Here is a 24,114-nt window from a genome sequence, read left to right on the forward strand (position 1 = left end):
AAAAATGCTGTGGAGTAAATTCAGTCTTAATAAAACTAGGAAACAGAGAAGGTTGTGGGTTGCAAACTTTGGTCTTGATAGGTTACTTCTTTTAAGAGTTTACATGGAAGGAATGGCTAGGACTTGGCTTTACTAAAAATAGACCTGATTCTGCTTAATTTTACCTTTAATGTGTGACTTTGGAATATATTTGGCAAACTGCTGTTTTATGAAAGATAAAAGTTTAGATCTTCAATGTATTGATGTTGAAATGGTGAATTTTATTTCAGGGCATCATTGTCATTGTGGGTCTTTGTGAAATATAAATTTTTTATTTTTGAGACAATGGGAAAGGAGTTTAGGAGTTAAGGCTTCTTAAAGTAAAAAGGATTATCAGACCTCTTTCTGTGACCACTTTGAAGGCCAGCAACACATTGGCGAAGCATGGTTATGTTTTGCAGTATAGTTAATACAAAGAACGTAGCATTCATTGCAGGTCAACACCTTTTTTCTATAGGAATTCATCCAGGCCACTAAGATGTGGAATGATTTCAGAACCATAGATTTTTATGCATGTGAAACAGAATACTTTAAAGGAAGGTCTCATTGGTTTTTTTTCTTTTACAGGTGATACCCAGCTGCTGTGACACCACTTTAATCATTTAAAAGCTCTAGAGAGGCAATATAATGGTTAAGGGTGTGAACTTTGGAGCAATAAAATGCTCCAGTTAGAATTTTAAGACTGGGAAAGTTTGTATTTGTGTGCCTCTGTGTTATGTATGAGCTGTGAATAATTGAGTGTTGAGTATGTACCAGGCACTATTCTAGATCGTACTAAGGATGCATCAGTGAGCAAAACGAATAGAGTCCCCAGGATTTTTTTTTTTTTTGGAATTAAATCAGTTCATGTGTGGCTTTAAACAGACTCCCAGCACCTGGTACTCATACTATTACTGCAACTTTAATATTACTGTTTTTAATTTGCAAGAGCTTTTATTAAAGAACTTTTCTAGTCTAGTACTCTTCATCAATACCAGACTCTTCTTTTATAAATACTTAGAAGGTCTGTATAATACAGAAACTGGACGTACGTGGGACATTATTGATTCAGTCTGTAGAAAAGTTGTGTTGTTTTTGGTTTTTAGCTATTTAGTGTCAGAATCACATGGTCAAACTTAAAAAACCAAAAACTCAAAATTTTAGCAAATGGACAGCTCTGATGGGAGATACTCTTTATTTTAGGCACTTTTTTATTTTTGAATTTTTTCTTTCCTGCAGCTGCCCAGATTCTAAATAGATAGATCTAAATGATAGATCTGTATCCTTTGTTGATATTTTATTGAAATGCTTATTTTGGGTATATTTTTAATCAATAGTTCATTTGATTAAGTTTTTGAATTTCTTTCCTGAAGCTTATGTTACAATTTTGTTTATTTCTTGGACCAAGCAACCTTATCAATCAACTCTGTTATTTTTCCTCTTGTCTTCTTTGTTTGGACACACTGTGATCTTACAAGGCTGTTAAACAAGAATCAAAAAATGGGAACTCCCACAATGGTTGGTGCTGTTTTGGGGGCCATAGGCAATTTTACTACTCTTATTAAACAAAATAACCACTGTCCATGTATTTTGAGGAAGTATAAAGAGAACTTTACATAAAATATAATATGAACCAAACCTGAAAAGCTCAGGCTTTGAGTGTTTGCAATGTGTCAGAACTGTTTGAAGCACTTGTATTAACTCATTTAATTTTAAGACAGTCCAAGGAAGTAGGTATAATTGTTACCTCCATTTTTGAGATTAGTAAACCTGAGGCACAGAGAGATTTTAAAAATCTACCTAGGGTCATAGCATGGGAAAGTTAAGATTAGAACCTAGGCTGTTGGACTCCAAAGTGTGTGCTCTTAACCACTACATTTTCATGTTATCTTTTTAGGGGGTTGGTATTCAAAAAGGTTTCTTTTGCATGTATCTTTCTGCTAATAGCTAGGTTTTAGCATCTACTGTGTATTGAACACTGTTTCTAAGCCCTTTATGAGTATCTACTCATTTTATCCTCACAACAACCATATGAGATGGATGCTCTTACCATTCCATTTTACACATCAGGAAATGGGCATGGAGTAAGTTACTTGTCTTATGCTCAGATGGCTAGGAAGGGACTGAGATTCAAACTAGTCTGCTGCAAGAATTCAGACTCCTAAACTCATTGTGAACTGCTACTTTGAACAATTTCAATTCCTAAATTAAATTTTGCTTCCTGAAATAACCTCTCCTCTTACTGAACATTTAGATAATTGGGATTTAACTTTATCCTTAGGTTATAGCTAATTCTTGAGTTTAGATCTGAACTAATACAAGTTTTGGAAGTAGAAGTGAATTTCTTTTTTGGTTAGTATCTTCAAGGACTAAGGGAACTACTGTGCTGATTTTGCTGACTAATCACTAGGGGGATCATAAACTGGTTTCCAGTGAATGTACAGGCTGTATACGCCATGTGTCAAGGCTTGTCTATAACCAGCTAAGTTTGCAGGGCATTCGTTGAGAAATGCTGATCATAAAATTACCTGTTTTTATTTTATTTATTTGAATAAGGTTAACTGATACTTGCTTTGGTTTCATCATGATCCTCTGCATTGTTAATTCTGATAGTTAAACAAAAGGGAAGTTGAATACTCTTGCTTTAACTCTAGGGAAAAGCATCACTGGCTTATCTCTATCATATTGTATGTTAACTCGTGGGTTCAGGTGTCCTTTGATACCTCAATTTTTGAGGATTTTCCAAAGCATTTCACTATAATCTCTTTATTAAAGATGACAGACACCAAGTTCCTAGAACTGAGATTGTGTTAATTAAATCCTAAATTAGGTTTTGCATTCTATTACATACTATGTATGTGGATTTTGACAGGGGTTACATTTATGTATTAGAATGTTAAAAACAGTTTTTAGAGAGTATAAGTACATGAGGTCTTAGCAGACTTACTGAATCATAAATCATTTCTCTGGGATCAGGCATAATTTTGAAATGTCCCCTAGGTGATTCCGAAGCCTCCTCTGGTTAAGAACCTCAGACATAAGCAGGGGGATGTGTGTGTTTTCGGTCATGTCTGAGTCTTTGTGACCCCATGGACGATAGCCCACCAGGTGGCTCTGTCTGGATTTTCCAGGCAAGAATACTGGAGTGGATTGCCATTTCCTTTTCCAGAGGATCTTCCCGACCCAAGGATCAAACCCATGGCCCTGGTGTCTCCTGCATTGGCAGGCAGATTCTTTACCACTGCACCACCTGGGAAGCCCTAAGACATAAGGAATAATCATTGAATCTTACTGAGGTCTTAATGTTTGGCACAGTAGTCTAGTCCCAGGGGACAAAATACAGGGAAACCTGTTATTACCTGTGGGACTCTGTTTTGAGTGAAGGAAGCAAGCATATAAATACATAAGTTGATATTTGTCACCCTGTATAACTTTTCAAAGTTACTATAAATCAACAAACATTTTAAGATAAAGGGAATTGTTATTTAAATATCAGATTTATCCATTATTAAAACTAGATTTGTCTAAATATCTTTCTCCACTATATTTTGTTATTGTTGAGTATGTTTTTTCATTTATAACTACTTTAGCCCCCCCTTCCAGAGACAAGCTAGTATTGACAAAATTAATTTTATTTCACTGGAAATTTTGTGCTCTTGATCTAGTTTTGCTATCCAGTTATATAGTGTAACTAAGAATGGATGCGTTTAGTGAGTTTATTATTTGCCAATCTATGTTAGATGAGGTTTGGTCTCAAAATGGTACCCTTGGCCCTGTTATGTGGGGAGGGTAAAAGTTCAAAGAAGTATTTTATACTTGCTCAAACATCTGATTTTTATATCCAACTATACTGTGAACATGATATATCATTTAGAGACCTCGAACCAGCTTTGTTTAAATTTGTTGTTTTTAACTTTTAGATCTCCTTGTGTTTTACCACTCCTTGGTTACTTGTTCATGCAATACTTCACATTAATTCTAGTCTTGTTATAATTTCATGGCTAATGTATAACTGGATGTTTTCAACTAGTGGGCTGATGTTAATTTTGTCTTCCCTGTCTTTGAAATGCCTTATTTGCTTTCGTAGTTCAAAGCGTAGAAACTAGATTTGGTTCTGTGTCTTTACCCCCATTTAGAGATAATGCTTACAAAAGAATAGCTTTGAGTAATCTTAAGTGAGCTACTTTAATGGTGATTGAAAGAAAGAAAATTATAGTATTATTCACTCAAGCCATTCTTTGTACTTTGTCTGAATGAATAAGCGTACTTGTCTCATAATTATAACTAAACAGGAAGTTAATTTCTTGTCAGTGATGTAATGAGACATGGTATGCAGCACTTATCTCTTAATCCTTAAAGTAAAAGAAACTTTTCAGAATTTCTCAGAAGTTACAAATCCCAAGCTAAATTGACTTTTAAAAGGGCTACTCCTTCCATATATGAAATTGTTCAGACCTGAAAATCTTTTTGCCAAACTCCCTTCTTTTGAAATCACTTCCAGTAGCCATGCATTTCTGAAATATTTGTTTTTCTTCCTTACTGTTTGTTTCTATGTACAGTATTTAAATTTCACAACATTGAAGTTTAAAAATTTTTTGTTTACTTCATAGCAGACTTGATGTTTATAAGAATTAGAGCAATTATTGTCTTACTAGTTGGGCAATTAATACTTCATGTTGACCTTTATCATTGGTCTGAGGATATACCTTTATATTTGCTAGATTGTAAAGCCTCTTTGAGGGTGATTCTTATCTCAAAATTTCTTAAGGCACTTATTCTCTTTGCTTCCTACATCATGCCCTCATCTTATCCATCTCCTAGGGTAATATTTTATGTTGGTCAGTATAGGTTTAAGAGGCAAGATCTGTCTTTATCGTGTGGATTTCCATGGTCATACAAATCTTCAAGTGAAAGTGTTGAAAGAAATTGGCTCTTAAATAAAATACAAGAAATAGCTTATACTAAGGGAATGAACTTTGTTTTCCCCAAATTGATGATACAAAATGTGTCTGTGCTACTTTAGTCATTATGACTTTGATGCAAAATGGATGGCAGAGATTGGAATAACATGATTGTGGAATGTGGTGGTAATTATTATACTTAGTATCATAATTATTGTACTTGACCTTACCACAGTAGTCATCTGAGTTAAGTTTTGCCAAGTCCTTGAGAGAATGATGGAACTAGACAAACTAGAAAAGGTTATTTAGAAAGTTACACCTCAACAGCAGAATTGATTAAATAGGAACTTTGTTTTTGTAAATGTTGGCTTTGGTTATGTTGCTCTAATGAGTAAGTAGTGGTGGTCATTAAAAGAATGTTTAGTGGAATGCATAAATAATAGTTACTGGAGGTTTTGAATCTTACTAATAACTCATCCACCCATATGTCTGGTCTATAATTTGGTTATTCATAATCTTATTTTTTCAATTTATAAGCTAGAGAAACAAAAGCAAATATTTAGCATTATGTTTAGACTTCTGCTCTTAGCCAGTATCTCTCATCCTTCTCATGTTTTACCTCTAATAGTCAATTGTCAAAAATACTGTGTCCCATGATGACAGAAGCAAAGATCTTCCTCAAAATAAACTGTAGGCTTTTGAGTCCCACATAAACAATGGTCAGACTCATTACTGTTTAATCATGTACCTCCAGATGAAAACACTCACTGGCTTAAGCTATACCTGTTGGTTGGCTGTTAGAGAAAATTCATTGACTTATTTTTCTATGGGTCTATTTAGGCTTTTAAGGGAAAGGAGAAGCATATTTCCCAGTGGGAGAAGGCCTGGATTCTCACACTGCCAGGTGTTCAGGAGGTCTCAGGAGAAGCAATTCAAAGGGAAGTGATCCTCAAAGGAGATTTCCCCACAAGAGCACATCATGGTGAAAAAGTGTCTTTTTTTTTTTAATGGACAATACAGTTTTCAGCATTGTGCCCTAGTTATATTAGGGGCTTCCCAGGTGGCATAGTGGTAAAGAATCTGCCTGCCGATGCACGAGATGCGAGTTCGATTCCTGGGTTGGGAAGATCCCCTGGAGTAGGAGATGGCAACCCACTCCAGTTTTCTTGCCTGGAAAATTCCACAGACAGGAGCCTGACAGGCTGCGGTCTATGGGGTCGCGAAGAGTCAGAAGCAGCTGAGTACACACACGTAAGCATACGTAGTTAATATGTTGTTGATCCATCTTAGTGCCCTTTCAAGGTGAGTGAAGCCTTTAGCTAATGTGTGCCAAACTCCCTGCCCCCTATTTTCTATTTCAGTGATCTTGATAGTTGGTAAAGAACCCACCTAAGTAGTGCTTTTCTCTATGGTCTGGAGGTATGGTCAAAGTACGAAGACTTCGTTGGTTATATATATGAGCTGTTCTTTCTGATTCTTGCCGCTGTTCCTCTTAAACTACTAAGAAGCAAAAAGCTGACAATTGAAGTTTTTCGTATAATTTTATAAGTTGTTTTTGTCTCTAAAGCCTTTGAAACCTTTAGGTTCTAAAGTCATTTTGTAAGGTGAACAGCAAAGACAAAATAGCTTTTGAAAATTCTTTGAATAGATGCTACATTGGAAACTGATCTCAAATCCAATAAATACGGTTCTTGCAGTGCCACAAATAATTGTTTTCTTACTTGACTTTAAAGTCCACATAACTTGAAAAATGGGTAACCTAGGCTCAATCTGAGTATAGTGAGATACAAACCAACGGTGAATAAGGAGAAACAAGAAAACACCAATTTTCTGTGTCTTGTTTAATTTGTGGCATTTATTCCTTGAGTAAAATGAAGAGTTGGGTTGGTGGGATTGAAATTTTTGTCTCCAGTTTGCAAAATACCGTGTCAAAGTAGTCATTAACTTTAAATACATCTTTGGAGCAAGGACACTTGAGAAGGTAGCCTTAAATGTATCTCTAGACCTATCTTTTAGGTTGTCTAGTAGATAACACTGCTTTGCTCTCCAACCAGTCCTGAAGCTCAGCGTGTCTTACATTTGGTTTGATTCAGTCTTTGCTTTCCCCTCTTAAGGGGGCACTAATGTAAAATGGATAGAAGACCTATTTCCATAAGATTGTAAGGGTAAAGTGATCAGTGTGTTAAGATAATTTTCATCCTTGGTGACTTAAGTTTATGTTCCTAATGTAGTTATCTATTCATCTATCCTTTGTAGCAGGAGTTCCTACAATATGTGGGTGAGGATGGTCTTTGATATCCCGTAAGTTAAGTAAAAGTTATTGTGTGGGCATCTGTATTAGGGATAGAGGGTCAGCAGTTCATCAGATTATTAGAATTCCTAGTCTTTGTCACAAATAATGCCATGTACATGGCTAGGAGTGTATGAAAATGTGAAGAAACTACAGAAACCAAATTTAGGATGGTCAAAAAAATTTAGGATAGTCTTGTTAACTTGTCAGGGAAAGGGATGGGTATGTGGGGAGTACATGAAACATCTGCAACACTTAAAATCTGAAGATCTAGAAAGTCAGTCATTTCTAGTATACTATTGCTGCTGCTGCTGCTAAGTCACTTCAGTCGTGTCGGACTCTGTGCGACCCCATAGACGGCAGCCCACCAGGCTCCCCTGTCCCTGGGATTCTCCAGGCAAGAACACTGGAGTGGGTTGCCATTTCCTTCTCTAGTGCAGGAGAGTAGAAAGTGAAAGTGAAGTCGCTCAGTTGTGTCTGACTCTTAGCGACCCCATGGACTGCAGCCCACGAGACTCCTCGGTCCATGGGATTTTCCAGGCAAGGGTACTGGTGTGGGGTGCCATTGCCTTCTCCAATACTGTTGCTGGTACATCAAAAAATTCAACCATTTGTCTTGCTCAGAAAGCGATCAATGGCTTCGCATTGCCTGTGGAATAGGCTTTGCCATAGTATTCAAGACTCGAAAGATCCAGCCCTGATTAACCTTTCTAGCCATATCTGCTACTCTCTTAACCTGTACCCCACTGTGTGTCTGGTATACCAAACTACAAGCAAGTTTTTTAACATCCTGTTTTCTTTCACTCCCCTGGATTTTAATTTCTCTATCTTGAATGCTTATCCCTCTATCAAGACCGAGCTCAAATATCACTGGTTTAAACTCAGGCAAGGTTAATGATAACCGTTTCAAAATTCACAAAGCAGTTGAATGCCTTTTAAGTATTCAGGTTGTTTGAAACGTAATTTTTTAATTTTTTTATATTATGTCTGCTTTCTATTAGTCTATTGGGGAAGGCATTCATGGTCTATCTTGTTATTTTCAGATGTAATATGCTTGACACCAAAAAGGCAATCTCCATATAAATGAATAAATGCTTTGGTGAAATGTGCTAATATTACGCTTTTTATTTAAAAATAGATTTTACTTAAGCTTCTGTCACTGAAAGTTTAGCTCTTTACCAGGTAAGACACATGATTTCTTTCTGGTTCTCTAGTTTGATTTTTCAACTTGGCTTCATTTGTTTCTTACACATGTTACAGCCAGATTAAAGCAGTACATTGTATTTTCATGGGATAAATGTGTATAATAGTAATAGAACCCAGGTAACACTCTGCTTAAGATGGTTATCTCTATTTTTTTGTCCCCCTACTTATTGGATTTGTTAGGAGAAAACTGGAATAGTTAACAATCAAAGCAGTAACTGTAGGAATTAGAGCAGGCTACAGCCTTAGGAACTGAAATTGCGTATCTGTATGCCAAGTGTGTCTTTTTTAATCTCTGCTGCCCAATGTGGCCTCTTTTTCTTTGGATTCATCATGTAATTTCAGGGCTTGTGCCTGCCAATAGCTCTGGGTCACATCCCTGCAGCTCCTGATTAGAGAAGGAAGGAAATGACCTTTCCAGTTTTTAGCTTCAATTTGAAAAATCTCCGGTAGGGATAGAGGGACAGACTGATACAATCAGGTTCTAGCTTGCGTTATTTCCAGCTCTGAGCTAACCACTGAAGCTGAGGGTATGAAATTCTATGATTATCCTTTCTGAATAGTTGGTTAATGGTAACTAACAATCACCCAACACTACAGTCATACGTTGAGAGTAAGAGAAAAACATTTCCAGAAAGGGAAGGTGGTTTGAGCACACTTCAAAATGCTGCATAGAAGAGCACCTGAGATGACTTCTTAAGCTTTTCTCATGTTTTTTCACTGCTCAGATATTTTTATGTTTTGGTGTCATGAGAATTATTTGGTATCTTTGAAGTAAGTCTTTGTATTTATGTAAAAGGTATTTTGATCCTCAAAGTTCAGATGTTAAAGTGGATTTTGGTACATAAGTTAATTGGCCAAATAATAGATCTTTGAGTATTAAGAGATGTCTTAGTTATGGAGAACTTGGAACATAAAGCATTTACAAATTATCTGAGGGGAAGAAGATCCTGAAATTATGGGAGTGAAGAGCTGAAATTCAGTGCTAACTTTTCCTGAAATTGTTCATTAACTCTAAAGGAGTGAATACTAACACATAAAGGCTTGGTGATTCAAAGATGTCCCTGTGCAGGAAAACTGTTTCAAAATATCTAATTAGTCTTTTTTCATAAAATGTGCAACTTTTAACAGGATATAGATATATTCCAGGTCAACTGTAGATTCCTGAATTTTATTATGAAGGGGTTTCAGCATCACTTCTGTAATGTGTTTAAGTACATAAAAGTACATGATTTGGGGTAGATCTGTGTAAGAAACTAATGTTAGTAATATTTGAATGCAAATGCTTACTAGACATTTTTAGATAGAACTGCATGAAATTGCAGTTTCTGTAGTGCAGAAAAGGTCAAGTATTAACAATTTTGTGTGATTCAACCTGGGCTTCCAGGTGGCACTAGTAGTAAAGAATCTGCCTGCCAGTGTAAGAGGCATAAGAAACTGGGGGTTCGATCCTCTGGGTTGAGAAGATCCCCTGGAGAAGGAAATGGCAGCTCACTCCAGTATTCTTTCCTGGAGAATCCCCATGGACAGTGGAGCCTGGCAGGCTACAGTTCATGGGGTCACAAAGAATCAGACACGACTGAAGTGACTTAGCACACACGCACGCAGTCTGGTAAAATGGTTTCTTTAAAACCACATCCACAAATAGTCCCTGAATTGCTGACCTGTTATTACTAATGTATATTGTAGCATGAGCCAGACAGTTGCTAGATGATTATGTTATAGACAACTAAGCATAATCACACAGGCAAAAGATTTAAATGAGCTAAGGCTATAATAATGTAGCCTATTTATAAAGCAGATTGATTTTGTTTAATAAATGAGCCACCTATCCAAGAAATCTTGCCTTCCAGATGGGTAGTCTGCTTGCTAAGTACCTAATACATTAAATACCAGATAGTGTGCTAGCATACTTTTACCTCATTCATCCCTTCAAAACTTCTGTAAAATAGGCATTTCTATTTTAGAGTGAGGAAATAACGCTAGGACATAGTGGGTCTAAATTGGATTAAAAGTGAGACTCCACTATGATCATGTTGAGGGAGGAACATATTCATCGTCCTTATTTCATGTTGCTGTGTTTGAGCATTTGAGTTGTATGCACAAGTTTGTATTTGGTTTTAGTAGCATTTTTGTGTTAATTTATTGTCGTATAGGAAAGCAGTGAGGGTGGTTCAGAATAGGTACATTTTTAACCTTAAAATAGACTTTTTTGGACCCTTATGATCTTTAAGAGGAAATCAGACTGCCTAGGTTTCTGATTTATCTTTTTTTCATTGAACCAGTTAAACAAAAGAACTTGTTAAAGAAGTTTGAGACATGGAAAAAAATTCTCTTTGTATCAGTTAGACTGTACTGGATTCTTAACTACAGTGCTTTATGGGAGTTAATCTGGCCTATGACAGAGTCATCTGGATAGTTGATTAGTTCAAGTTGCCAGCATTATTTAATTTTCTCAAAAAAAAAAAAAACTGTGGTTCAGTTCTAAGCTAAAGGGGTGTGTGTGCGCGTGTACTCGGTTGTGTCTGACTCTTCAACCAGTTGACTGTATAGCCCACTAGGCTCCTCTTTCTGTGCTTAGTTTCACTTGTGGGGTTTTTTGTTTTGTCTTGCTTTAGCTATTTGCTTAACTCTGGGATAAGGGCTTCTGTGGTTCCTACCCTTCAGAATCAAAGTGTTTAGAATTAATTTTCTCAAATATGTTGAACATATGAAATAAATTTACATAGGCAACTGTAAAGGTCTGATCTGAACTTCTCATCCATCTTCTTAAAGTTGGCTCCTGGCATTCCCTGGCTGTCTTGATAAACTTAAAAGTAGTTTAAGTTTCAGAAGCAAATTGGCAAAGTGTCTATCAAGGCACTTTTCTGTATAACTTAATACATGTACAGCACAATAATTCTGCATGTATAGTGCAAAATGATTACTCTTAAGGACAATTCTTTATTGACACTTTTTTTAAAACTGGAATGAATCTAAACTCACATTTCTAAACAGTTGACTGTTTTCTGAAGTGCATTATTTTGACCGCGTAGTAAAGGCACATACTTCTCGTTATCTTCCTAAAGTGTATTCCCTGCCTTTTCTTTGAAGTCCATTATTGTCCATGTGTGCTCAGTCACTAAGTCGTGTCCCACTCTTTGTGACTCCATGGACTGTAGCTTGCCAGGCTTCTCTGTCCATGGAATTTTTCAGGCAGGAATACTGGAGTGAGTTGCCATTTCCTCCTCCAGGGGATCTTAACAGGGTCTATAAATTCCTATGCTGTAGAAATTTACATACTGGTATTTAGAGATAAGGCTGTATCATAAATTTTTTAAAAACTTGTAAAAAAGCAGCTTTGTTTTCTTACAAGATTATCCCTATGGGTTATACACAAGTCATGGAAGGGTTAGATACACTTTGGGAATTAAGGTCAAATGGAATTGTGGAAGCTCTGTATTTTGCTATGTGCAAACCACTTTTCTACCTAGAAAGATGGATTGTTCCAGAGTTATACTCAATGTTGAGTGAAAGACAAGGTGTTGAGTATAGGGATAAGGAGATCAAACCAAAAAGGATACTTACCTGGCCCCATGAGAGATTTTTTTAAGGAGAAAATGAGGTCACTGGGTAGTGTGCTTCAGAAAGAACAGTATTTAAGAAAGTAAGGGCCTGTGAGATGGTCTGAAAGTTCAGCAATAATAGGAATGTTGAAAACTGCCCTAAGTTCTTAACCTAGGGAAGTATCAGATTACAACATTTTCATTTTGTAGGACAGCTTTTGTTCATGTACAGGCACACCTTGAAGATAATGAGGGTTTGGTTCCAGATGACTAAAATAAAGCGAATATCACAATAAAGCAAGTCACACGTATTTTTTATTTTTGGTTTCCCATTGCACATAAAAGTTATGTTTACTATAGTCTGTTAGGTGTATAGTAGCATTATGTCTTTAAAAATGTACATACGTTCATTTAAAAATACTGTATTTCTAAAAAACACTAATCATCTGAACCTTGAGCAGGTTGTAATCTTTTTTCTTTAACTGACATAGGGTTTGAAATAGTGCAAGAAATTATCAAAATATGGTATAAAGACAGAAAATGAGCAAGTGCTTTTAGAAAGAGGGCCCTGATAGCCACAAACCTTCAATTTGTTTAAAAACAAAACACCCTCCCAACCCCCACACAGTATCCATGAAGCATACAACAAAACAAGGTATGCCTGTGATGGAAATTCATATCAGTGTGTGTGTATGCTTTCATGACCCTTAGCCAAGATGATTGTTCTGCTATGCGTCTATAAAATAACTATGCCTAGTGTGTCCCAGGAACTGGACTAGGGTTGGTTATGTTTTCATTTCTTATGAAATGTATTGTTGATGTAAATTGTGATTATATGTCCCTTAAAGAATGGTGTGAAAATAACAAAGCAGATGACTCTTTCTGTTACGGTCTTATGACCCAGCATTTTCTATCTTGGTGTAGGAACTTAGTGATTTGGCCCGTGACCCTCCAGCACAATGTTCTGCAGGTCCAGTTGGGGATGATAGTAAGTAATTTTCAAGTTTGATTTTTTACCATTAGTTTCAAAAAAGCTTGTATATTTTTAGACAATAACAAGAGTATTTTCTTTTTCTAGTGTTTCATTGGCAAGCCACAATTATGGGACCTGTAAGTACTGATAATGAAAAGCAAAGATTTAATTAAAAACGCAGCATTAATCTAGTTTGTAGTTTTTAACTAACTCTTTATAGCTTTATTTCATTACATTGTAATTCTATTTGGGATATGCCATAATTGTATTGCTTTTGAAAGAAACTAGTCATTTGTTAAGTACAGTATTCCCTGGGTTCTATGTTTAGCATTTCTGTGACCTGTCAAATATCTCTTCTAATTTTCCCTCATAGCAGTGTAAAGTATTGTCACAGAACTTGCTGATTTACAGAGCCAATTAGTTTTCTGACCATATCATGGTGTTACTCAGAGACTCTGAATGTGTAACTGCCTAAAATCTAGCTTAATTGTATTATTTTGATATTTTGAGTTTTTCTAGAACTTTAGTTTCATATAAAATTTGAATATTTTTAGGTAGAAAGTGATATTTTGAATACAGCAAAATTCCTTTCTATCCTGGGTAGATAAGAAACTGTATTGCTGGATAATTGAATATTCAGAATTATGGATACCATCTAAGAATTTCACAGAATTAGAGCGCAGTAAAACATCTTGGGGTAAGACTGTATCTTGCACAATACTTAACATTTTTTTTTTAACTTGGAAGGCACGTGAGGATTTCTGTTCTGAGTTGTGTGTTTGTTACTGAATTTTCTGCTTTCTTACCCCTTTTGTATTTTAATTTCAATATAAATGGCAATAATGTACTAGGTGAGATAATAAGTAGTTCATAATTATAAAAGAGGAAATATCCTTGAAAAGTTAGCCAGAGGGTGGGTTGGATTAGCACATGTTTATTTAACAGTTCTGATTATAAATAAGATGGAAGGGGATATTTTTAATAGTTCAAAGTATGTCTGGATTATCCTAATGAAAACTACAGAGTCAGGATTGTTTCCAGTTACCTCCAGGTATATTTTTACTGTTTTAAGTGCTTGCTTTTGTCTAATTGGTAACAAAACTGTGATCTGCCACTGCTCTATGCTTCCCACCCCCTTTAAATATACATATTTATGTGACTCATGGCTGACCCAGTTTGGCAGTGTTTTATTTTTTATCTGCACTGCATGACTTGGGGGATTTTATGATTTCCCCAGCTAGGGATTGAACCCGTGCCTCACTTCAGTGGAAGTACTGTGTCTTACCACTGAACCACCAGAGAATTCCTGACCCACACAGTGTTTTAAAAGTTGACAGTCTTCGCATAAAAACCTTCTGACTAGGCTTAGGATGGAATAGCAAGTGCTTCCTTTTTTTCAGATGAGATGTGTGTATCTGCCACAGTCTACCAAGTCCACTTAGGCACTTAAATTTGCAACTTGTAGAATTTTCCCATTATAGATCACCAGTTTTCAAAGCACAGAATTCAGTACAATGCCTTGCCATATCTGAACCAAATAAAACTCATCTTTGATTCGGAGGTGCTTTAAGATACTCTCATGAAAATGAGTTGTCAGTACTAATAAAGCATGAAAGAGTTGGTAGTCAAGACTTGTGATTGGATGGTGTGTGTAATAAACCAGTTATTTTAAAACAGTGTTATGTTTTTCTGCTTGATTTTTGAAACTGCTTTTTTTATTTATTCCCTTCCAAAAGTTCACCTTTAGTAAATCAAAGTGAAGCATAATTGAGGAGCTCATTAGTAGTCTTCCATAGAATAGGAAATTGCTTATCTGAAAAAATTTTGGGGTGTTTGATTTGCTTTTATTTTCAGGAAACATTTTTCATTTATTTCATATATATATTTCAGATTATGGTTATTTTTTGCTAATTTTTTTTCCAGCAACCTGTTAATATAAAGGATAGCAATTTTCTTCTTTCAAAAACAAATATTTTATTTTCAGAACTCTACCCCTGATTAACAAGAGCAAAAATTATGTTTATACCATAATAACATAGTTCTGCTTTAGTAACATTAGCCTCTGAAATTTACTGGTTTTCTACGGAAGTTAATTCTCATTTTTTGACAATATCAGGAATGAGTCAAAAGTTACAAAAACTCACCCAAAATGCAGATCTTAATCGCGTTTCATAAGTAAGCACCTAAGTTTCGATGTCAGCTTGTACATGGTTAACAGTTACCCTTACTATTAAGTATATCAATGAAACAAACCATGTTACTTTGACTTTTTACTGCATCTTTGTGACAAAACATCACAGTTTGATTAGATAATTTTATTTTGTTAGTAGAGTTACTGTTGGATTTTGGTGGAGTATAGTAAGGAAGTGCTCTTGATGATGGAGCAAAAACACATGATTCTTAAAACCTGTGTGCTACCTTATTCTTTCTGAAGACAAGATACTTTGGATCACACATGCTGATAAAGCTTTGAAAGAATTGGCAGACCATTGCGAGTTACGTGGTGTTTAAATTTTGTTGGTTATTTTCTACTAAGGGAAATTTCTGTAACAAATTGATGCAGTGAGAAGCTGCTTAATTTCCTTACCTGTTTCTGATATTTCTGTGCTTACTTTTTAAAATTGGAAATGGAGCTGTTAGAAGGAATTTTGAAATTATTTTGAGAACCACAATAACTTCATTCCACCTAATCTAAGATAAATAGTCATTCACATATTGTGTGTGTGAATAATGTAATTGTTGGCAGCCTGAGCAGAATCAGCTACAAAAACTATCTGAAGTAAAATATTTGGTCCATATGAAATGTTTTATTGTTACACAGGGGTGAATTTTTCAGTTTATGTTGACTATTACGTTTTCCCTGCAAAGGCTAATAATACATGAAAACTCATCTTTAGTACACTTACTCTTTAAGGAGCTGTATAGTGTAAGAGGAAAATTAAATGTTAAATTTTTGTTGAATAATAGTAACTATACAGAGCAAGATATTTTAAAAGGGCAGCCAGCAGTTTGGACTCAGGGAGGACTGTATTATTTACCTTTTAAAAAACATTTAAGCATCAGATGGACCCTACAATATAGGTAGAATCCTGTGGGTAAGGAAGAATATTCCAAGTGTAGGGGAAAGAAATATGAGAAAAATGTGAAGCATTATTTACTGTGAAGTAAGAAGCGTATTCTGGAGAGGAGGTGAAAGATGAGACTAGATTGTTGGAAACCAGATCATTAAAGCACAGGAATTTGAACTTCAGTCTTGGCAAGCTGTGCTTGATTTCAAGCTGGAGTTAACTTTTATCTTGAAAAGACCACTTCAGCATTAGGGTGAGGCATAAATTGGAGGGGAAAACCAGAGTGAAGGCAGGAATACCAGTAGTAAACCATTGCCATAATGTAGACAAAAGTTAGTAAGATTTTGAGCTAAAGCAGTGGATACAAAGGAGAGGACTCCAGTTCAGAAGACTATTACGGATTTTTGAGATTTGGTATCTACTATGAGAAGATGGGAAAGAATCAATGATGAGATCCTAGTTTGTGGCTTGACTATTGTGGTTTCAGTTTGAGACATCCGAGTAGAACATACTCAATAGGCAATTGAAAATATGTCCTAGAAGGAATAACTATACTAAAGATAGATCCTAGAATTACCAAAATAAGTGTGGGACAGGAGATAGAAGCAGAATATCAGTATATCATTGTTGCCTTAGGGGAAGAGTACAGACAGACACTGAGGGAGGAGCAGTTTGGACTAATTGTAGCAAAACCAGGGTAGAAGGTTTCTTAAGAAGAGATCCGTTATGTATTCTTCATTTCTAAGATTGGCTCAGTTTGTTTATCAAAGTATTCCTTTTTGTTTTTCTTGGTATATTTGTTTGATTTATGGTAAATTCAAATGTAGAGCCTTAGTTTTTAGGTGACATGTTTTGGTTATCTTTAGATCGTGTATTGTTTTTACCAGTTTTTCCTCTTTGCTGGAGTTTTGGTGTTAATTTATAACATTGAAATATTTTCATTCTATAAGTTTTTTTTTTTTCTTGAACAAGTGAGATGAAATTTGATTTTGACTAAATCTATTGTTAGACTACCTTTAAGAAGCAGTCAGATATAATGCTTGATTGTATGAAACTTGGAATGAAAGCTTAAACAGAATTTTTGAAATTAAGCTTAACGAAAACATGTTTTCATTAAAACAGTTTACCCTTAAATTGTTAACTGTACTCAGTAAAAATGTATCTTCCATATGAGCCTATTTTATAAAAGTGTTTGCTATTTGAAGCATCTATTTCCAATGAATAGTCATTATTCAACAATGATATGTTAATCTAATAAATTTGGATCACATTCTTGTGTCTTTGATTTTTCTGTACTTCTCAGATGCTATTTTGCAGTCTTAATTTTCTTGAATTAGAGTTTTGTAGGCATTATGAAGCAGAGGGACATGGAAGTAGGAAAGACATTCAAATAGTAGCTCTCCCATTAAGTAGTATGTATCTTTTAACTTGATGGTCAGTAAACTGACCATGCTCCTTTAAACGCCAGGTATATACCCTTGTTCATTTCTTCATAATAGCTTATAAAATTTCACTATATATCTCTACCAGACTGTAGACTTACCAAGATGAGAAATTATTCTGTGTCCCTTTCACTTACCTAGTAAGTAGAATGGAGTTAGTAATTCAACTAATGTTTATTAATTTTACAGAGGGGTGGGATTAAATGAGCTGTACTACAGTGTCAGCCCTGCCAAGGTTATTTGCCTCGCATAAGGAGTGGGCATAATACAATAAAAGGTTCATGATAGCACTGTATACATCCTCACTCAAATGGAGAGGAATAGGTATTGAGATTTTCAAACACATTTGCAGGTTGACTCTGCATATCCAGAGGCAATTATGCAATTCCATTAAAAAAAAAAAAAAACTCTTTGACCTTAAAATCCTTGACCATATCACTTTCTTTTTATTCTTTGATATGTTGGTTTTCAGAATACCTGGGTTTGAATCCTGGTTTTATCTTGAACAAATTGTATAGTTCACTAAGTTACTTTAAGTCCTATTTTATTTACTCATGAAATGGCAACAGTGATATCTTTTTCTTGGTATTGGTTAAATTAAATGTGGAATACTAGTAAGTTTCTCCCAAATGTTACTTCATACTAATGTTATATGATGTTTATTTACTGAGGAGTTTTTCATACTCAAATTACAATGAGCAAAACATTTAAGGAGAAAAAGTACTGCTGTAGCTTGAAATTTTATATCTTCTGTTTCAAGTGTGCAAAGCAAACATCCCAAGTCTTCCAAATCTAGTAATTTTATGTATTGACTTACTATAAAGAATTTAGTGGTGTGATTTTGAAGAAAAGACTATCATGGTTTTATTAAATGAGAATTTTGAGGGGCCAGTTGGGAACGAAACTTCTTAGAAACTTCCTTTATTTCTATTCTACTTCCCTTACTGAGGGGAGTTTTTCTGGTTTGGCAGTGACCAGAATAGCCTGTTAAGGTACAAAGTTGTTTGTGTATATGTGACTGTCATTAGAAGAAATACTCAACAAATACATGTAAACTGTATTTTCAGATTATAATTTGATACATTATTATGTAGACTTCATTGTTAACTGTACTTTATGAGAACTAGGATCTAGAACCTTGTGTTTCTGAATAGTTTTTCTAAAATTCTTAGACTTCATGTAAAACAGGATCTAAATTACAATTCCTTATTCTATAGTAAATATTGTGATTTTTCACTAATAAGAACTTTATCATGGAATAATTTAGACTATTTTCGTGTAAATAGGTAATTTTGCTTCATATTAGAGAAATGCTTAGAAAATAAATGTTAACATGAATTATTTAGCATCATTTTAAATAGCAGAGTTAAGCATATTTTTCTTTTCACAGAATGACAGCCCATATCAAGGCGGTGTATTCTTTTTGACAATTCATTTTCCTACAGACTACCCCTTCAAACCACCTAAGGCAAGTATTCCCCCCCACTCCGAAGTCTGTAAGTAAAGATTTGTATTTTATTCCAGAGGAATAGAACATTCCTAGACATTAGGGTTCTGATTAAGTTAAGGCTAAACTAGTGTGAGTGTATAATGAATAAGAATAATTGGGGCTTGAATGCATATACTGAATTAAATCACTGATGTTGAATGCTGTTAGCCTTAGTTAAAAGAAGAGCTAAACCTGGATTTGAACTTTGTAACTGAAGTTAAGAATTGCCTTATCCTTTATGTTGCAAGGCTCAAATACACCATGTGGAAGCATTTTTCCCACTTTATTGTGCTTACACAGATTTGGATCAGTAACTCTAGTGTCTTAAATACTAGCCTTCCAAATACTCACCTTCATTGTGCGTTTTCACATGTTGCTAAAAAGTATACCATATTTGTGTTGGGATTTAAGACTACAATATATTTTGGGCTTTGAGTTTGCACACATAAACTATCTTCACAAGTCTGTTACAGGTACAATATGACAGTTACTTTAAATGAAGATACTTTTGTGATATTCAAATGTGTGTTTTATGTACAGTTGGAAATGGAGGTTCTAATACATGCCTTTGTACCTTGATGCCTTAAATGAGCTAGTCTGTATGCTTTGGTCTACATCGGAAAGTTTCTAATTTGTTAGTGAATCCTGAATTCCCTTCAAGTTGCTCCTTTGATACTCATGCTATGGTAGGGCCAAAGTTAACCTTCGAAAAAACCCACCATACCACTGATAATAAAATTTTTGCCGCATGGTTATATTTTCCATTTTAATTAAAAAGAAGCCCCTGAAGGATCTGGGTCAGAATATAGGTGCTTTTATGTGTATAACTTTTAGCTATTATATTTTTAAAATTTTTAACTATTTTAAGTGTAGCTACAGTTTTTTGTCAAAGTTTACAATGCTTGTTTTTATTTGGGAAAAATAAAGTTGTTTTTTTATTTTAGGTTGCATTTACAACAAGAATTTATCATCCAAATATTAACAGTAATGGCAGCATTTGTCTCGATATTCTAAGATCACAGTGGTCTCCTGCTTTAACTATTTCTAAAGGTAAAATACTAGCGGCTTTGATTTTTCTAATAGTTAAAGGAGTTTCATTTTTGAGCTGACTTACCTAAGTATTTTTATAATGCCAGCTTTTTTATAAAGATGGAGAAAAGAACAAGAAGTACATGCTTTTTGCTTTTAGCAGTATTGATTAAAGATTTTGTGGGAAGAAGTTAACATTCAGATGGAGGGGGCCATTATTTGCAAATAACAATAGCAGCATTTAATAGCTTTCTTAGTATATTTTTCAATCCCAAGCCACTTGTACATCTCACTCACTTGTTGCCATTTAGCAAAAGTGGTATACCTAAAGTTAACAGAGCTTTTGAACTTGAGGTTTCTTATGGGAAAATTCTGATTTCATTTTCCTGTGTTTCTTATTTTTTAGATAAAAAACCTTTTTAAGAAACCTTTAGTTAAGTTTTCATGTATCATGGTAGGTTGTTTCCTACCTAATAATAGTCTAAAATGCATAGTCTTGGGAAAGGTCTCTAGATATCTGCTCTTCTACTATAATAGGGATCTGTTGTGTGGCATCTTTAATAGGTTGTCTGGTTTCCACATTGGTGTTCCAGATGGAGATGGAATATCTCTCCATCTCTTTCAAACAACTCTGGTGGCTTTTATGTCACTTTTACCCTACAAATAAAAATCACCTACCACAAAGCTACTTAATGAGAAGGAAGTCTGCCTTTTAGTGATTTTCAGTTTTTGATGCTGGCTTATTAGGATTCCTTAGTACACAAAATGAGTTTTTAATGTTGCTAATTATGACTGTATTTCAGAAATTTGAGGATAGCAGCTAACTCTAAGCATTCTTATTTTTTGGCTGAATACTTAATGTAGCATTCCCCAGATTATTTCTTGAAATAGTTAATAGTGTTTTACAAAAAGTTTTATTTTTAGAAGTATGGTAAATGCCAAGTGAAACAGGTTTTGTTTGTTTATTCATTTGTTAAGTCAGGACATCAAGCCTTTTGTGTCCTTGTACAGTGCATTTGAATCTCTTTGAAGGGACTGTCTAGCATTCCCAAAATTTTGTTTGATTAATCAGAAACACTTTTGTGTGAGGAGTGGGGACAATTTGGGTAAATGCTGCTGTCGTTCTTTTAGGTGCAGCATTATTTTAGGCCCATTTTTCACCCCCCTGGATACATTCAAGTTTCTTTTCAGGTCTTTTCTTTTCTCTTAACACCAGGCACCTGGTATGAAGAAGACTTTAATACTATTTTCCAGGTTTGTTTGGTTTTACCATCATTGGGAATGCACTGTAATACTGAACACTGTTTCTGTAAGTGCAGATTTAGTTTTATTTCTGATCCTGCACTTGAGTTTAAAGTTCTATTTTCTGTAATTATTTTTTTTCATGGTATTGCTATTATCTTCAAGGATTGTCGTAACCACATTAAGCTTTTATATCATAAACTTTTTATAAAACTTTGCACAGTGGCACATAATTTGTATTCACAATGAATTAGATACATATTCCTAATGATGCTTTACATCTTTTAAGTTAATGTTTTGAATAGGTCAGAGTGAGAGCTGTAGCTGAAGAGCTACTCAGTAGTAGATCTTGGTGTTTTTTTTGTTTGTTTTTTAATTTAACCAAAATTCTTGGATATGGTCTCTACCTTATAAATTCTGGGAGATAAAACCTGTAGTCATTGGGGCAGTTGGGTATTTTTGTGAAACTCCTCCGAGAGTAGGACAGAAAATGGATTATTTTATCAAGCTAAACAGCTAAGCATGTATTGCATAGCTGTACTCTAATTCAGAGTCCCCACCACCACCCCCCACCTCCCTCCAGCCATTACCAAGAAACTCCACTTCACTATTTGAGAAGGTTCATATAGAGAAGTCCCTGGTGGTCCAGTGGTTAGGACTCTACACTTCCACTGTAGAGGATACAGGTTCCGTCCCTGGTCAGGGAACTAAGATCCCGCATTCAACGTGGCGTAGCAAAAGAAAAGGTAATATAAATTAATACGGCATCATTTCACTATCTCAGAACTTCTGAATTTGGCAGATTTTTGTATCTAGTCAGTAAACTAGCTAACAAATATCTATTTTTAGGATCTCTCAACTACCAGGAACTTGTCTTGTATGAATCAAAATCTCTATAAAGCTTTGTCTTATGGAAATTAAGATAGAAACTAATCCTCTTTTGAGGATTGAGGTTTATATTATAATACTTGTTTTTAAATACTTTTATTCAACCAAATTCCCAGTGGTGGGTAACAGACATTTGTTTTCTTCCAGTTCTTTTATCCATTTGTTCACTGCTATGTGATCCAAACCCAGATGACCCCCTAGTGCCAGAGATTGCACGGATCTATAAAACAGACAGAGATAAGTAAGTATGTAGTAATTTGAGAAAACAATATAAAAAGTGGCTTTTCTTAATGAGTTAGTATTATATACTTTGCTGTAAGTTGTGGCATGATGCCAAGGAGACTTGACGCTTATTTCTGGTAAGATGGTAGTTGAAATGTGCAGAAGCTAGTTATTGAAATGTAATTGGTTTTTTGTTGGTTTTTTTTTTTAATTTCCTAGGTTATGTTTTCTTTTTCTAACATGTTCAGCAGTTTATCACGTTTAAGTTTGAGGAAGAAAGGTGTTTTTTCTTCACCCCAATCACATTTAAAATGAGAAAAATATTGGTACTATTGTAAAAATTTAGTCTAAATATTTTATATATTGAATTCTTTATGTACAACTTTACCATTATAATTTCCGTATGTTATAATTAATGCTCAGTATACTTGTTCAATTAGGTACAATAGGTTAGCAAGAGAGTGGACAGAGAAATACGCTATGTTGTAGGGTAAGAGGATCTGCACAATATGGTGCGCTTATTCATGGTACTGCCAGCACATGAGTGCTGCATGCGTTAAGGCACTATATTAACTAACCAAAGGTAACTGATGTGGCAGTTTCTGAAAACTGTACACTTAACTGCTTGTTTAGCGTGAAAGTATACCCAGCAGTCATTATTGCTTGAGAGTATTTTTGCATGGCAAAGCAGAGTTTATATAGCACCAGTAAGAAATGAAAATTTTAGTATCTTTTTCAAACTACTATAGTATTTAAATTTTAACTTTTAAAGTTGGTATATTTTAAACTTCAATACTATATGGAATGTGGTAACTTAGTTAAAATTTTGCCAAGAGATAATAATGTAAGGGATAAACACTTTTTAAAGCCTCACTATCTATACTAAATGTTCATTACTGACAAGCATGCATTAGTGATAGCTATACTTTGTGGCTACCTGTATGCTAAGTGAAACCTTTGCTTTAAAGTGCTGGCTTTACGAGAGGTATCCTTAAGTGAGGTAACCACGAATTGGTAGAGAAAGAACTTAAAGTTAGAAAAATGGTTGAACTATGTTTAGTTCTCGGTTTGAAACGAAGTTAGTACTTTTATAGAGGTCAAACTGTAAATATAAATCAGTTCTATGTCCTTTTAGATATTCCTTTCTTAAGGTTATCACTATAATTTTTGTTCTGTGGCATGGTAGTAATAGGGAGAAATTGATAGCATTTTATCAATATTTGTGATCTTCCTCAGCAGGAAATATCCTTGCTTGTGTATGAATTACTGTTGATCATGTTAAACAAAGATGCCCCTACTTGTACTCCTCCTAGTTTCATCCATCAGGTCTCAGGTGGGGTTTGTTCATTGCCAGCCGCCACCCTTTAAAAGTAACAGATGATTTTGATTAGCACATATAACTCACAGCCCACCTCCTCTTAAACATTACTGCTTTTTTATCATCTTCCCTAGTGTCTTAATCTTCTACCTATGCTGAAGTCTCAAAGGCATTTTCTCTTTTAGGTAATATCCAGGGTGAAGTAAATTATCATGAAGTCCAGGATTCAGATAAAAATGTTTATTAGTTCATTGCCCAGTCTGGCTTTCATGGGAGTTTCTATAGATCTACAGATAAGTGCACTATTCTGATAATAGGTCCATGGCAAATTGTGAGAAAAAGTTAACATTTGTTGGAATGTATACTAATTGTAAAATTTCTAATAGACCAGTAGCTCAGTAGTAGGAGAGAAAAAAGGTCTTTGATTTTTGCTAGCCTATCTGTATGTTTATTATAATATTACTTTGAGTGATTAGGACACTCACC

The 24,114-nt window shown here is 34.9% G+C and overlaps 1 protein-coding gene and 1 non-coding gene across 11 annotated transcripts in view; both read left to right on the forward strand.

Moving 5' to 3' along the window:
- UBE2D3 (ubiquitin conjugating enzyme E2 D3) overlaps window positions 1-24,114 on the forward strand; it is a 29,594-nt gene that overhangs the window by 2,740 nt on the left and 2,740 nt on the right. For 4 of the 10 annotated variants that reach the window (XM_024993053.2, XM_024993054.2, XM_024993056.2 and 1 more), the window contains 5 exon segments: window positions 12,882-12,945; window positions 13,036-13,067; window positions 18,831-18,908; window positions 19,874-19,979; window positions 22,236-22,329. In XM_024993053.2, the coding sequence (XP_024848821.1) occupies window positions 12,882-12,945; window positions 13,036-13,067; window positions 18,831-18,908; window positions 19,874-19,979; window positions 22,236-22,329 (374 nt within the window). 10 annotated transcript variants of the gene reach the window in all.
- On the forward strand, window positions 21,835-21,907 carry TRNAG-UCC (transfer RNA glycine (anticodon UCC)). The gene has a single exon. It is a non-coding gene; the product is annotated as a tRNA-Gly (tRNA).

Source organism: Bos taurus, chromosome 6 (assembly GCF_002263795.3).
Source record: "Bos taurus isolate L1 Dominette 01449 registration number 42190680 breed Hereford chromosome 6, ARS-UCD2.0, whole genome shotgun sequence".
Lineage (NCBI taxonomy): Eukaryota > Metazoa > Chordata > Mammalia > Artiodactyla > Bovidae > Bos > Bos taurus.